Below are 15,326 nucleotides of genomic sequence, written 5' to 3' on the forward strand. Positions count from 1 at the left end.
GGGGGACTGTTTCCGGGGGTGGGGGTGGGGGTAGGACCGGGGCGGGGGGAGCCGATGATGTCAGCGGCGGCGGCGGTAGCGGCGGTGGCGGGGCCGGGCCGGGGCCGGGCGCTGGGGGGGGCCGGAGCTGGAGCAGGAGCAGGAGCTGGAGGCGGGCGAAACCGAAGCGGCCGGGGGCGGCCACGGTGATGAGCCGGGCCTGGCGGACGCGGCGCCATCGCAGTCAGGTGGGCCCCGGGGCGAACCGGGACAGGACCAGGGAGGACCGGATCCAACTGCGGGCGGGTTCGGGGAGGCGGGGAGCCCTTCCCGCTGCCCGGCGCTGCGGGGGACCGGACCGCGCCCCGCGCCCGGGCCTCTCCTCTTTGGAGTTGACCTGGGGGCTCAGGGGTCGAGGGCTGAAGCTAGCCCCGCCCCCAGGCGCGCACGGCACTGGGGGCGACTAAGGGGGCCCTGGTAAGGCGTCGGAGTGAGTGGTGGCTGGGGGGGACACGATCGCCTGGGGCGTTAGAAGGGGCCGCGCTCACGCCTCCTTGAAGGGTTAATTCTGCAGCCCAATGCCCCCCTCCCGCCGTGGGGCAGGTTGGGGGTGGGGTGGGGCTGGTGTGAGCCCGGGCAAGCGCTGCAAGCTGCTGGGAGGGCGATGGCGTAGGAGCCAGGCGGAGAGGGGGAGGGGTGGGTCACCAAGAGCCCCAGAGTGTTGGGGTGTGCGGGGTGCACCGGGCGAGCTCGGCAGGGAAAGGAGCCTTCCCACCTTCCCCAACTGCCGCGCCGTCGGGCAGGGTTGTGGTTGTGAGTCTTGGAAATTGTGTGTTTCCTACTGTGTTGCGGGGCAAGGTAAACCTTTCTGCCTGCCGCTTGGGCAGCCTGGGGTCCCAGTAGGGCCATTCCGCTCCTACACTGGGGCTGGTAGACAACCAGAAGGGGTGTCCAGTGATGTGCGGCGGAACGGAACTGCAAAATGGGGCCCTGTTGCTCTGTATGACAGCTGAGCACAGCGCCCTGAGTGTGGAGTTTGTGAGATGTGGGCTCCTCCGGATGTTTTCCGCGAGCATATATTTGCTGGCTTACACTTGCACCCGTGAACTCCGGCGGTCTCTCAGCTGCTGTTTTCTGCATAGCTGCCGTGCAGTGTGTGTGGTGGAGGGTGCCAGGGTGCAGACCCCGGGGTGGAGGTGGGGGGCTGTTGTAGGCCTTTGAAGATGTCAGGTGTGGGGCCCAGGTGTGGTCTGGCCTGGGGACGACCTGCGGCTTCAGATGGGTTTGTGTTTCTGTGAGAAACCAGGTGCATGGTGGTTGTCGGGGGTGGGAGGTGGAGGGATTGAGCCTCTAGAACTCAGTTCTCTTAGATTAGGGTCGTGGGGAAAACAGACAAATGCCAGGGCGTGTCTGGCATGCCTGGGGGTCAGCCGGTCTGTGTGTGAGGGACACTGGATTGGGGGGATGTGCAAGGCAGGCATGTTTATGGGATCATGGGGAGCCAGGCCAGAGGAAGGTCGTGTGTGTGTGTGTGTGTGTGTGTATGTGTGCGTGTGTGTGTGTTTGCCACATTCTCCTCGGCATTCTTTTGTGACGTCGTTTTGTGGGAGCCTGTCCGGGCTGTCGGGCCGGGAGGCAAGCTGGTCAGAAAACACTTGTGGGGAGGGAGGGTGGCGTGACAAGGGCAGTGTAGGCCTGGGGCCTAGAGAGACCAACCGCCAACTGTGCCTGCCTACCTTCTGTGTGCTTGGGGGAGCCTGGTGCGGCTGCCAGGAGATAATGTTTCAAGGAAGGTGGGGGGGGGGGTGAGATACGGAGTGGGGGTCAAATAAATGCGGAGAAGACCAAGGGCAGGGCAGCAGGCCATGGCCTCTGCAGGGTCTGTGTGCTGGCCCCTCGGCCGGCCGTACCCGCCTGCCTGCCCGCCAGTGGTGTCAGGGTCACCGGGCAGAGCGGCCGGGCGGCTGCAGGGGAAGTGAGCTTAGACAGAACGGCTCCCTGGCTGTGTTTATGTAAAGGCCGGGTGTGACTTTTGTCACTAAAATGGAAAAAAGAAACATGAAGTTTGCAGTCTCCTCCTCTGCTCCACCGCCTGCCTTCATCTCTCTCTCTCTCTCTCTCTCTCTCTCTCTCTGCCCCCTCTCGGGTATCTCTGACGCACATTGGGCCCCACGGCTGCCACCCGGTGAAGGGCCTCCGAACGGAATTTGCTCACTAGGCAGATTCCTCAAAACAGGTTTTCCTCACCTTTGGGGCCCTGGTCTGTCAGTAGGTGCGCGTGTGTGTGCGTGTGTGGGTACATGTGCACATGCTTTCACAGTGGACACGCCACTATGGACTGGCTTCGTCTGGCCTGGCTGGAGAAGTGGAGAAGTGACATGTACACACACGCACACGCACACATGGAGGAGTAGGAGACTCCCACCACCCCCCGGCATGGGGGTGGGGAGGAGACCCAGTGGCTATCTGAACCCTATATGACAGGTGCAGGAGGTCTATGGAAGGACAGAGACCTAGATGAGCACCTAGGAGACCCTGTGGTGCAGGCACCCTTCCATATCTGTGTGATAGGACAAGTGATATGGTCACAGCAGAGGGACTGTGCCTGGACCAGCCCCTGCAGGCTCTCTCTGCCTGCCCTGACAAGCCATGGTGTACAGTACTTGGTGACCCCTTGCTGGGTTCTCAGTACTAATGTCCCATCCGGTCCCTCCTCTTCTCGCCACCGTGGACGCGCATGCTCTCATCAGCGGCCTTCTTCAAAGCCAGGTGACCCAGGGTCCTGGGCCAGTCATTCACCCCAAGTGACTCAGCCAGGAAAGCTGTAGGAGTGCTTGAACCCAAGCAGGCAGGTTCCAGGTTCTGTGCACAGAACTGCTGAGGTCTGCTCCTTCTTAGAGCATTTACTGGATCTCTTGGTGCACCTGTGCCCCCCTCCCCTGACACACACACTTCTTCCCAGTTTGTGCAGAACTTAGCGACTGCAGCCCTTCATTGCAGAAAACCAGTATGCTAAGGCGTTGATCTTGAACCGTCCCAGCCCTGGGCATGAGGACTTAAGGTCTGCTGCCTGTGCGAGTGGGTGCTGACCGTGGCACACGCAAGTGTTGATGAGTCAGAGGAGGGAGAGACTTTTCCTTGCCTTGTGCGTCGGACGACCAAGAAGGAGATGACATTTGACTTCGATCTTAACATTTTGAATAGATGTCGAAGAGATTGGCGAGAGAATGTTTCTGGCAGGCGAAGCAGCATAGGTGAAGGTGTGAAGTGCGGGGTGTTGAAGGGGAGTGGAGAGGGTGGGAGAGCCCTCTGGGTGCTAGGGGAAAGATCAGTGAGACTAGGAGAAGACTAGGAGTAGACCAGAGCCACTATTACCTGCTGAGGGAATTTGAGCTTCACTCTGGCATTGTCGGGAACCCCCAAAGGCCTTGAGCCCACTGTGTCTGCAGCATTTGCACTCTTAGGAGAAAGAAGGCTGGAAGGTGTCGGGGAGGGGTGGGAAGCTTGGCGGCCATGGCCGTGAACGGACCGTGTGAGCATTAACGACGATCTGAACTAAGTGTAGGGGGCCAGAGGGAGGTTGAAGAACAAGCTTTGAGAGCTGTCCCCAAGCCCAGCTGTGACTATGGGTATGGGAACAAGGGAAAGGGTGGAGTCAGATGTGACACACTTAGCACGTAGCACGTGAGATCTTGTGTGGTGATTTATGTAACTGGCTGGCCGCTGTAGCCCCTTCTGTGCAGGATCCAGCAGTGTGACAAAGAGGACACCTCGGGGATTGGTCAGTCGGGCCTGGGTTCAAGTCCTGATTTTGTTCCTGGCAGCTGTGTGTCCCCCAACAAGGTGAACCGGCATTCACAAGATGCCGACATTATAGACGAAGGATTAGCCTGTTATACCACTGTGCTAGTCCCTAAGCTCTCTCGTTCACTCGCTTGCTCTCTCTCTCTTTTTTTTTTCCAGCCTTGCCTTGTGTGTCACACAGATGTTTTAAATGCTGAGTTGATACAGAGAATAAAGCAGACAAGAATCTGTGCCTACCCCGGAGCCTACCTTCTGGAAAGGACATGTTCTAAGTGCCAAGGAGGAAGATAAATCAGGGTAGGGGGATAGGAAGTTCTTAGGGAGCAAGCAAAGGGAGAGGGTTGTTCAGAGAAAACCTCCGGGGACAGTAAGTTTTGAGTCCAGATTCCGGTGGAAGGGGCAGCCAGGCCTGGGGCTCTGAGCAGGTAAGAACATTCCAGGCAGAGCGGGGCTGGTGGCTGGGGGTTGCACTCAGTTGCCCAGCATTGAGGTCCCACTGAGGTCCCAAAGCATGCAAGAGTCAAGAAATGGCAACAGCAAACAAAAGCCTTGAAATCACAGTGCCGCCAAGCTGGCCGGAAGCCTGGTTTCTGCCTCTGTTTTTATTGTGGTGGTGATGGTTCAGCATGCTTCCCCACCTCCCACCCCACACACTCCAAGTTGTCTAGAGCTGAGTTCCAGGGTTTAGTGACAAGTGTCCCTCGGTATCCATCGTCCGGGGTAGGGGAGTTGGTTCTAGGACCTGCAGGTCCCCAGATGAGTGTCACCGTTAGATTAGAACAGCCTAGGATTTGCACAGGGTAACTTCCCATCCTCCTCTAAGCGTCACTGTTACTGCTTTTCTTTGAGAGGCAGACAGGGACAGACGGCTCCCAGGTCCGAAGCGCCTGCGACAGCTAGAGCCAGAGTAGGCTGGAAGCTGGAGGGGCCAGGAACTCAGTCCAAGATCTCCCCTGGAAGGGGCAAGGGCCAATGCTGCCACCACCTCCCAGGGTGCACATGGATGAGAAGTAGGAACCATGAGACTGAAGGATAACTTGAATCCATGAACTCCTGTGTAGAAGGCACATGTCCTGGTTGGGGTTGTTTCCACTAGACCAAATGCCCACTGCGCTCTCTATATTTTCAATCATTTCTGCCTATAATATCACATGAATATGACTGTAAGTAGTTGTGCCATGTATCATTTAGGGGACGACAAGGGAAGCATGTGCGTGTTTTCATTTTCCCGGAGTGTGGGTTTGACTTCAAACCGCCACGTACTAGCTCTTTTAGTCTTTGTGACAACTCCATGAAATGGAAACTAATTCTCCACTTTAGAGAAGAGGAAACTGAGATCCCAAGAGGGGAAATGACTTGCCCAGGGTGGCATCACTGTTGCATTTGTTCTCTGCCACCCAGAAGTCCTAAGTCCTCACGGGACAGTGCAGTGGTCAGTGGTGCAGCAGTTGACCTCTGGAAGCAGAATGTACACGCTCCAGCTCGGATAGCTGGGAGCCCAGGGGGATATCACTCCATTGCTTCCTTTTTTTTTTTTTTAAGATTTATTTATTTTTATTACAAAGTCAGATATACAGAGAGGAAGATCTTCCATCTGATGATTCACTCTCCAAGTGACCACAACGGCTGGTGCAGTGCCGATCCGAAGCCAGGAGCTAGGAACTTCCTCCAGGTCTCCCACGTGGGCAAGTGCAGGGTCCCAAGGCTTTGGGCCGTCCTCTACTGCTTTCCCAGGCCACAAGCAGGGAGCTGGATGGGAAGTGGAGCTGCCGGGATTAGAACCGGTGCCTATAAGGGATCCCGGCGCGTTCAAGGCGAGGACTTTAGCCATTAGGCTACTGTGCCAGCTCCACTCCATCGCTTCCTTACTGTCAACCTAAAAGAGAGACATTGGGCATCTGTAATTGTCTCTCAGCCTGTTTCCTCACTATGGGCTTTCTGAGTGTTGAAATGAGATTAGGTGGCTAAAATGCTTAGCAGTGTGCTTTTGCACATAGTACATATTTCAGAAATGGCAACTCCAAAGAGCATGATGCCGATGATGATGATTCTGCGATTCAGGGTCTCTAAGGACCAGTGTCTTCGGGTCTCCGTGCTTTTCTCAGGTGTTCTGGCAGGCCTTTTGCATCTAGATGTCATGGCAGTGGGCACCCAGCTGCCTACTGCTGGCCACATGTGTTCATCCAGGTACACGGGCCTAGCCAAGGTGGACTGGACTTTGCTCACCTACACAGAGTCACGACCTCCCGGAGGAGGGGCACCGGGTGGGCTGTGGGTGCCATAACGGGCTCTACACCTCTCCTGCCTCCTGATGTAACATCATTGAAGACAGGTTTTCAATTCAGACTCCTAGGCTTGTCGCTAACTGCCCATAGATCCTGTGGTGAGCTTTCTAGCATCCCTGAACCTTACTCTGTCATTTTGTCTACCTTCTCACTCCCTCTAAAAAGATTTGTTTTATTTTTATTCGAAAGACAGTGTTACAGAGATAGAAGGAGAATCAAACCATCTGCTGGTTCACTTCCCCAGTGGCCACAATGGCTGGAACTCGGCTCGTCCAAAACCAGGAAGCAGGAGCTTCCTTCAGGCCTCCCATGTGGGTACAGGAGCCCAAGGACTTGGGCCATTCTCCAGCATGTTCCCAAGTCTTTAACAGGGAATCCAAAGTGGAGCGGCCAGGACTCGAACTGAGGACCATATGGGATGCTAGCGCCTCAGGCAGAGAGGACTGGCCCCTCACTCTGTCATGTCAAGTGAGGAAGCTAGGGCAGGTTAAGTGCCAGTTGGGATACCTGTGTCCTACATCCCAGCACCTGGCTTCAATCCCTGGTTCCAGTCAATTCCAGAAGTCTAGGAGGCAGCAGTGATGGCTTGAGTGTTTGGGTTCCACCTGTAGGCATTTAGGGAGTGAGAAGGTAGACAAAGGAGAGTTTTCTCTCAATCTTTCTGTTTCTGAAATTAAAAATAGAAAAGTTAAGGACCCAGCGCAGTGACCTAGCAGCTAAAGTCCTTGCCTTGAATGCACCAGGATCCCATATGGGTGCAGGTTCTAATCCTGGCAGCCCCTCTTCACATCCAGCTCCCTGCTTGTGGCCTGGGAAAGTAGTCCAGGATGGCCCAAAGCCTTGGGACCCTGCACCAGCGTGGGAGACCTGGAGGAAGTTCCTGGCTCCTGACTTCAGATCAGTGCAGCACTGGCCATTGCTGTCACTTGGGGAGTGAGTATCGGACTTCCGTCACTTGCTCTCTGTCTCTGCTCCTCTGTGTATATCTTGCTCTCTGTCTGTGCTCCTCTCTGTATATCTGACTTCACAATAAAAATAAAATAAATCTTAAAAAAAAAGAAAAATTTAAATAGTGAAAGGAGAGTTGCTAACTGCTACTTTCCAGGGCAATGACATAATACAACAAAGGGTGCCTGGGTTGAGTGACGGCCATGGTGGGAGAGGCTGGGAGGCTAAGCAGCCATGGCGATTGGTGCAGTGCCCCTTCCCCAGGGTCCCTGGGGTTCCTGGCCCCTCCACAGTGCTGCAGCTAAATGAGCATTGTGTACCCCAGTGTCTGCGCCTGGCACTTGGATTCTTACCACTTGTAAGTATTGGTCATGTTTGCTGCCTTCTATTTCTGTGTCCAGGAAAGGCCATTGCCAGTCTCGGGGGGAGCTTGAAGAGCGGGTTATCGTGGGGCGCAGGAGACCCGTCGTCGTACTGATGGCCTGAGGAATACATGGGCAAGAGCGCAGGGTGCGAGGTGGCGGAGTGGGGTGGGGGAGGAGTGGGGGAGTCCTCTGAGGAGTGATGGAGCACATACCTCTGGGGACCCAGCTTTGCAGAGGAAACACGGGAGGGCCCACCTGTTACGACCAGTTCTGGGTACCCCTGGAGAAGTCACTGTTTAGCTCTAGACCCTGGGATCTTCAGCTCCAACATGAGAACCCAAGGTCCTGTTGGCGCCTGCGCAGGAAGTGGCTGTACTTTCTGAGCTGGTAACTGTCCCAGTCTGTGTGTCACTTGCTCTTCCTTCTGGGGGCGCCTTCTAGCAAGAGGTGAGAGAGGTAGGGGGTGTCTGGGTGGCCATGAATTGGGGTCAGGGAGTAGGAGAGAAAGCCTCATTGCTCCCAGTTGGGGGACAACTCCAGGGTTCATGCAGCTGGTGCACATGGTCCCTGGTCTGTGGTGGTCTTTGGGGGTGACCTGGCCCTCAGGCCAAAAGCCTCCTCTAAGATTTAAGGGACTGGGAGAGAATTGCTAAGGGGAGGGCCTCTCCTTATTTGAATTTTTATCAGCTTTGGTCCAATTTAGGGAAAAAAAAAAAACTCAGGAAAATCTGTTTTGATGTATAAATAGTTGCATCGTGAGAAAAGAAAACTAACAGATCTTTGATTTCCGGGGCCAGAGGGCCTTGAGAGAGCTGTGCCAGGCTGCCCATGGCCTGTGGGGTCAGCCTGTGCTGCCTTCTCGCATGGAGGTGGCCTGGGACAAGGCCAGTGAATGCTCTCGTGTCTGCCACACGTGCAGACAATAGCCCATGTGACCTTTCCTGGGGACCCCTTCCTGCGGCCTCTCAGGCTCCCCATGACAGTCCTTCCTTTCCTCCACAGAGGGAAGAGGCCCAGCCAAAGAGACACGCTGAGCTGCTGCTGCTCCATTCCATGTTGGCCGAGCTGACAGGTGAGGGGGACATTGACCCGAGGCAGCTAGGCCGGCCGGCCGGCAGAGGTCATCACCTCTGGGCCAGGGTGGGGGTGGTCTCTGTCCCTCTCTTCCCATTGCCCACTTCTCTAATCAGAGACGTCTGTAGAAGTGGTGATTCTTTTTGCCCTTCCCTGTAACCTGGGGTAGCCCAGACCAGCAGACTCCTGGGCACCTAAGGGTTAATCCCTGACCTCCAGGAGCTCAAATTACTCAGTCTCTGGACCAGCAGCCTCTGGGCCCTCCCAGCTTTCACCTGCCCAGGCTGAGAGGCCCCTGAAGACTCTCCCTGGCCTCTTCTTCCCCCTCCCCCCACCTGTCTAGGCCGGCGCCATGCCCCCGCCTGCAGAGGTGACAGATCCGTCCCATGCCCCTGCCGTCCTGCGCCAGCTCAATGAGCAGCGGCTCCGTGGCCTTTTCTGTGACGTCACCCTCATAGCTGGAGACACCAAGTTCCCGGCTCACCGCAGTGTCCTGGCCGCTTCCAGTCCCTTCTTCAGAGAGGCCCTGCTTGCTTCAGCGCCCCTCCCCCTCCCGCCAGTCAGTGGGGACTCAGCCCCCAACCCTGCCACCACCGTAGCTGCCTCCTCCTCCTCTACAGCCACCACCACCTCCTCCTCCTCCTCTTCTTCCTCCTCTTCTTCCTCCTCTCCCCCTCCAGCCTCTCCCCCTGCCTCACCCCCACCCCGAGTCCTGGAGCTGCCTGGGGTCCCAGCAGCGGCCTTCTCGGATGTCCTCAATTTCATCTACAGTGCCCGACTGGCCCTCCCTGCTGGTGGAGGGGATGGGGCCGCAGTGGCAGAGATCGGAGCTCTGGGTCGGCGCCTGGGCATCTCCCGCCTGCAGGGTCTGGGGGAGGGAGGAGATGCCTGGGTACCTCCCACCCCAGCTCCTGTAGCCACCTCGCAGCCTGAAGAGGGCAGCTTCAGGCCTGGGCCAGCCACAGAGTGGGAAGGCGACGGGGCTGAAGCCCAGGCTCCTGACTCCCAGCCCTCCCTGTCCCGGAGGCCCCTGCCCTGCCCCCGGTGCGGAAAAAGCTTCATCCACCCCAAGCGGCTGCAGACCCACGAGGCGCAGTGCCGCCGGGGGCCCGGCACGCGTGGAGGTGCTACAGCAGGGCTGGGCCCCGGGGGTCCCTCAGGAGTGGATGCCTCTGCGCTGCCCTCTCCTGTGGGCTTCCGAGGAGGTCCGGAGCACGTGGTGAAGGTGGTGGGCGGCCATGTGCTCTACGTGTGCGCGGCCTGTGAGCGTTCCTACGTGACCCTGTCCAGCCTGAAGCGACACAGCAACGTCCACTCATGGCGGAGGAAGTACCCCTGCCGCTACTGCGAGAAGGTGTTTGCCCTGGCCGAGTACCGCACCAAGCACGAGGTGTGGCATACTGGGGAACGCAGGTGAGTGAGTGGCCCCTGGGGACCACAGGGATGGGGCATTTCGGGGGAGGAGGAGGGAAGGGCAGGCACCCCCAGAATCATCCTGAGCCTCGCTTGCTCACTGCCAATTCATCCTGTGCCTTCCTCCAACCCCAGTCCCTTCAGCTGCTGTTGGTCAGTACCTCTGCCTGCCCTCCACCTCCCACTGCCCCAGCAGCCTGGTGCTGGGAGGAAGGCTGTTCTAGAAGGAGAGAGAGTGAGAGCTGCCCTCTCAGGAGAGGACAGTGGGTGCACCAGCGTGTCTACCAGTCCTGATAGCGTTTAAACCCACATCTGGAATTTCCCCAGTGTGCCCTAAGGTGTTTCCTTGTTCTGCCACCACCCACCCACTAAGTTATGTCCAAAGGCAGCTATTTCCCCGGGTCACAGTCATGGTCATGGATGGGATGGCCAAGGCTTTGGGAACTTCACAGCTCTCAAGGGCCACTGAACTGGGACTTGTACCTTGGGGATGTCACACCAACTGAAGCGGAGGGGCCAGGAAGCTGAGGCCCCTACTTAAGCAGCTGTGTTCCTGCCCTGTTCCCTACTGTCCCGGCCCAGGTACCAGTGCATCTTCTGCTGGGAGACCTTTGTCACTTATTATAACCTGAAGACCCACCAGCGAGCCTTCCATGGCATTAGCCCGGGCCTCCTGGCCAGTGAGAAGACACCCAATGGAGGCTACAAGCCCAAGCTCAATACCCTCAAGTTGTACCGTCTGCTCCCCATGCGGGCAGCCAAGCGGCCCTACAAGACCTACAGCCAGGGGGCCCCTGAGGCCCCACTCTCTCCAGGCCTCCATGCACCGGCCCCTGTGGCATTGCCAGCAAGCCCCCCTCCCGGCCCCCCGCCTGCCCCTGAGCCTGGCCCCTCTCCCTCTGTCATCACCTTCGCTCACCCGGCCCCCTCTGTCATCGTGCATGGGAGCAGTAGCAGTGGTGGAGCAGCAGGTGGGCCAGCAAGCACAGGAGGGGCCCAGGCTGCCTCAGTCATCACTTACACTGCTCCCCCTAGGCCCCCCAAGAAACGCGAGTACCCACCCCCTCCCCCTGAGCCTGCAGCCACACCCACCGGCCCCGCCACAGCAGTTTGTCCAGCCACCCCTGCAGGGCCGGCTGCTGCGGCCACAGCGGCCACCACGGCAGAGGAGGCCAAGGGCCGGAATACCCGGACTGGGAGGACCCTGACCTATACAGCCAAGCCGGTGGGCGGGGTTGGCGGGGGCGGGGGTCCCCCCCCAGGGCCTGGCCGGGTCCCCTCTCAGCTACAGGCTCCACCTCCACTGTGTCAGATCACTGTGCGAATTGGGGAGGAGGCCATTGTCAAGCGCCGCATCTCAGAGACCGACCTGCATCCAGGAGAGGTGAGCGGAGAGGAGGTGGAGGAGAGTGAGGAGGAGGAGGAAGACGAGGAGGAAGACGAGGAGGAGGACGAGGAGGACTCGAAGGCCAGTGGGGAGGATCAGCTTTGGAGGCCCTACTACTCCTATAAGCCTAAGCGCAAGGCCGGAGCCGCGGGCGGTGGCAGCAGTGGTGGAGGCAGTGGAGCAGGCGGGGGCGGCGGGGCGCCCCGGAGCCGCCGGCTGCCGCGCTGGAGGCAGAAGCTGGAACGGAGGAGCTGGGAGGAGACCCCGGCGGCAGGGGCTACGACGGCGGCCGGGAGTCCGGCGGGGCGGGCCCGCAGTGAGCGGCGGCACCGCTGCGGGGACTGCGCCCAGACATTCGGCACCTTAAGGAAGCTGCGGAAGCACCACCAGGAGGCCCATGGCGGGGGAGCCTCCTCGCATGGTTCTCGGACCGGCCGGAGGCCTTCGACCCGCTTCGCCTGCCCACAGTGCGCCAAGGTGTGCAAGACGGCCGCTGCGCTGAGCCGCCATGGGCAGAGGCATGCAGCCGAGCGGCCCGGCGGCGCGCCCACTCCGGTCATCGCCTATTCCAAGGGCAGTGCGGGCCCCAGGCCCGGCGAGGTCAAGGAGGAGGCCCCCCAAGAAATGCAAGTCTCGTCGTCCAGCGGGGAGGCCGGCATTGGCGGCAGCGGTGGTGTTGGTGTTGGCGGCGGCGGCAGCGGCAGCAGCGGCAGCAGCGGGGGCGACAGAGACATGGCTGCCCAGGAAGCCTCAGAAGCTGCCTCACTGCAGGACCCCGTCATCTCGGGCGGTGAGGAGCCCCCAGTGGTGGCCGGGGCAGGCAGCTACGCGTACCAGCCCGTGCAAGAATTTCCACTGGCTCTGATCGGGAGTGGCAGGGAACCTGGCGGGGGCCGGGCGAAAGCTGGAAGTGAGGGGTGTGCGGGAGCCCCAGAGGGGGATCGGATGGAAGGGTTGGGGGCTGCCAAAGTCACCTTCTACCCTGAACCCTATCCGCTTGTCTATGGTCCCCAGCTCCTTGCCGCCTACCCTTACAACTTCAGCAACTTGGCAGCTCTGCCTGTTGCGCTCAACATGGTCCTACCTGATGAGAAGAGTGGGGGGAGCCTTCCCTTCCTCCCGGGGGTCTTCGGCTATGCGGTGAATCCTCAAGCTGCACCCCGTACTCCCCCATCCCCACCGCCACTAACTCTTCCGCTACCGATTCCCCCTAAGGGAGAAAGTGAAAAGGCAGAGGTTGAAAGAACCCAGAAGGGAGACGTGGGGTGAAGCTCTAGGACCAGACCCCACCCTTTTCACCAGATGCCACCCTCCTTGAGCCCCACCCCGCCCCCCACCACTACCAGCTGCCTGGCCTCCCTGCCCCTCCACACTCTGGTGCAGGGCCTGGAGTTGGGGGAGCGGGGCCCTGGAGCTCAGGGGCCAGGCTGCTCTGTGTGGGATTGTAGTCGCTCCCCTCTCCTAGGAAGGGGTCTTGCTGGTTCCCCCTCTCAATCGTCCTCCAGGGAATGGCCCGCGGGAGGGGCAGGGCCAGATCCTATCTCTCCTCCAAGCCCTCGGGGCAACTGAGCAATATACTCATCTGAATCTACTCAACAGCCCCCACCAGCTCTGAATGTCTAACTCGCACCCCCTGATTTCGCAAACCTAGGGGAAAACCATCTCTCTCACCGAAGGGTCACCCCTAGTTCTGCCCCCTCCCTCCCAGCTTTCTCTAAACCTGCTGCCCCCAGATGCTTCCTGGCACATTCCATTCTTTGTGGCGCAGAGCCTGGACCAGAGCATTGTGATCCCCGACGCCGACCCCTGGGGGAGCCTGGCTTCGGACCCCATTTTTTGTGTGTCTGTCTGCTTTATGTGGCAACGCCACGCCTTCCTTGGCTTCCACGCCTTCCTTGGCTTCCACGCCTTCCTTGGCTTCCACGCCTTTGGAGCTTCCATTTTTCTCCTCCCATCCTCCTAGACTTCTCTAGGTCAGGGAGATGTTGGGGGGAGGGCTGTCTTTTGGTTCTGTGGCCATTTTCCCAACCCTGGGGGGGCAGGGAAATCATAGCCCAAACTTGACCTCCAAATCCAGTGAACCCCATATTCTTCCAAGGCAAGAGTTGAATAGATCACACCTCTTCCTGCTTCTCCACAGAGCACCAATTCTGGGCTAGACCAGATTTGGGGGCCAGGAGGCAAAAGCTCTACATGGCACGGAGGGGGAAGCTACTTCCTCTCTATTTGTTTTATTTCCTGCTGGTTTCTCCCAGACTAGACCAAATAGCCAGAAAAGTGATGGGGGTTGGATGGGTGGGTTAAGCCCAAGATTTGCACATGACCTTCCATCCTCACCTTTACCCCCCACCTGTCACTCCCCTCACGATCACTCCAGATGGTTTTTTGGGGGAACCATCCTACTCTCCCGGTGGGCTTTGGGGTATCCCCACCAACTTTCCCTCCAAAATAGCACCTTACACCCCACCTTCGACTCAGTTCCCCTCACCCAAAGATCCCAGCTTAGGGGATGGGAGGCAGGGACCTTCAGTAGTCCCTGAGCCCTAATTTGCACTAGTTAACCCTGGTCAGGGTTCCTGTACTTCCTTATAGTGGGGGAGATGAGGAAAACTTTGCTCCTAATTCTCGGGAATCCAGGCCTCCCCACTCCGTGATTGGATGAACATTTCCATTCCACCCTCCCCTCCACAAAGCAAAACAAACAAACAAACAGCTGACAAAGGGGAGAGCCAGTTTGGGGGAGTAAATTGAACACACGGGAATCAGAGGAGTGCAGTTTCAAAAGGGGACAAGGTGCTGTCACTCAAGTGGCCACCTTCAACCCAGCTACTGGTTTTTGTTTTTGTTTTTTGAGGGGGTGGCCAAGATGGCTGCCCTCACAGCTGACTCTGAGGCGGCCAGATCAAGGCTTTTGGAGGGAGGTGGTCTGGGGTGGGGCCAGGAGCATCCTTCTGCTCTCCCAGCAGCCAGGCTATGTTGACAGGCTCCCTGAATATTAACTGCGTGCACAGAGGAGTCGACTCCTTCATCCCTCCTCCTCTGTCTCTTTGCACTTTCTTGGTCTTAGCCACAACCTGAGGTGAAGAATTTTCTACTGAATGTACCAAGTTCCTTTTTTTTTTTAAGGGGAGGATAGGGTGGGGAGTTTCAAACAGGGAAAAAGAACGCAAAAAAAAAAATCACTAAAAATTCCCTCAAATCTTGTTTCTGGCACTTTAGAAAAACTGCGGGGAAAAAAAGTACATAATAAAGAATACATATATATATCTACACACAAATTATATATATATATCTATATACAGCGGAACCACAAGAGAGACTGAGGAAGGCCTGGTGACAGGGGTAGATGGGACAGTCCCCTGTGTCCTCTAAGAGTAAACAGGCACCGGACAACCGGGGTGGAGAAGGGCTTTGAGGATGGAGCAGGGACTTTGAAAATCAGATTAGGTCAAAATTCAAACACCATGCACGTTTTGGGAGAATTGAGATTGTAGACTTTTTTTTTTTTATTATTATTATTCTTAAATACAACTAAGGAAAATAGCTTTCAGAATCCAGTGGGTCTGTCTGGGTAACCCATAAGAATTGTGGCATAAAGTGGAAATTAAAATATCTGTATTGGAGCTGGGGAATTTGCATACTGTGAGTTTCAGATGTTGGCAAGCGGGAATTTTTACAATTTTGTCTCTTGAACATGCTCAAGTCTTGTCAGTGTGCACCCTCCTTACCCCACCCTGTGATTCCCTGTTTGCCCACCCCGGGGTAGGGGGTGGCAGGAGAAAGGGCAGTGTGGGTGGGGCGTGTGGAGACCGCTGGTTCTGTGCCACACAGCACGCTGAGATTTAGAATTCTACAGACTCTAGCTCTCTACGTAGTGAAGACCCAGATGTAGAAAACCTGATCACTATTTATCTCCGCATCTGTTGTGTGTGTCTAGGCCAATAAACCAACAGGACAAACTGTGCTCTTCAGTGGGATACCAAGGTGCAATTTCTTGCGTGGTCAGGAGGGAGTGGGGGAAGTGCTACCTGGCCCCATGGGCGTTCCAGAGGAGCTCCATTCTGCCTTCCC

General features: G+C 57.5%; 1 protein-coding gene across 2 annotated transcripts; it reads left to right on the top strand.

Annotated features, from left to right (window-relative positions):
- The first annotated feature begins 59 nt into the window (after window positions 1-59).
- On the top strand, window positions 60-13,948 carry ZBTB4 (zinc finger and BTB domain containing 4). 2 transcript variants are annotated; one of them, XM_058675424.1, is made up of 5 exons: window positions 60-227; window positions 8,384-8,453; window positions 8,799-9,868; window positions 10,451-11,093; window positions 11,181-13,948. In XM_058675424.1, the coding sequence occupies exons 3-5, from the start codon at window positions 8,808-8,810 to the stop codon at window positions 12,522-12,524; spliced, it is 3,048 nt and encodes a 1,015-aa protein (XP_058531407.1). In that variant the 5' UTR covers window positions 60-227; window positions 8,384-8,453; window positions 8,799-8,807; the 3' UTR covers window positions 12,525-13,948. The 2 variants fall into 2 exon arrangements, with proteins under 2 accessions (XP_058531407.1, XP_058531406.1); XM_058675423.1 differs by having other exon boundaries at window positions 61-227; window positions 10,451-13,948.
- Window positions 13,949-15,326: the final 1,378 nt, after the last annotated feature.

The sequence above is a fragment of the Ochotona princeps genome, chromosome 17, assembly GCF_030435755.1.
Source record: "Ochotona princeps isolate mOchPri1 chromosome 17, mOchPri1.hap1, whole genome shotgun sequence".
In the NCBI taxonomy this organism is placed as follows: Eukaryota; Metazoa; Chordata; class Mammalia; order Lagomorpha; family Ochotonidae; genus Ochotona; species Ochotona princeps.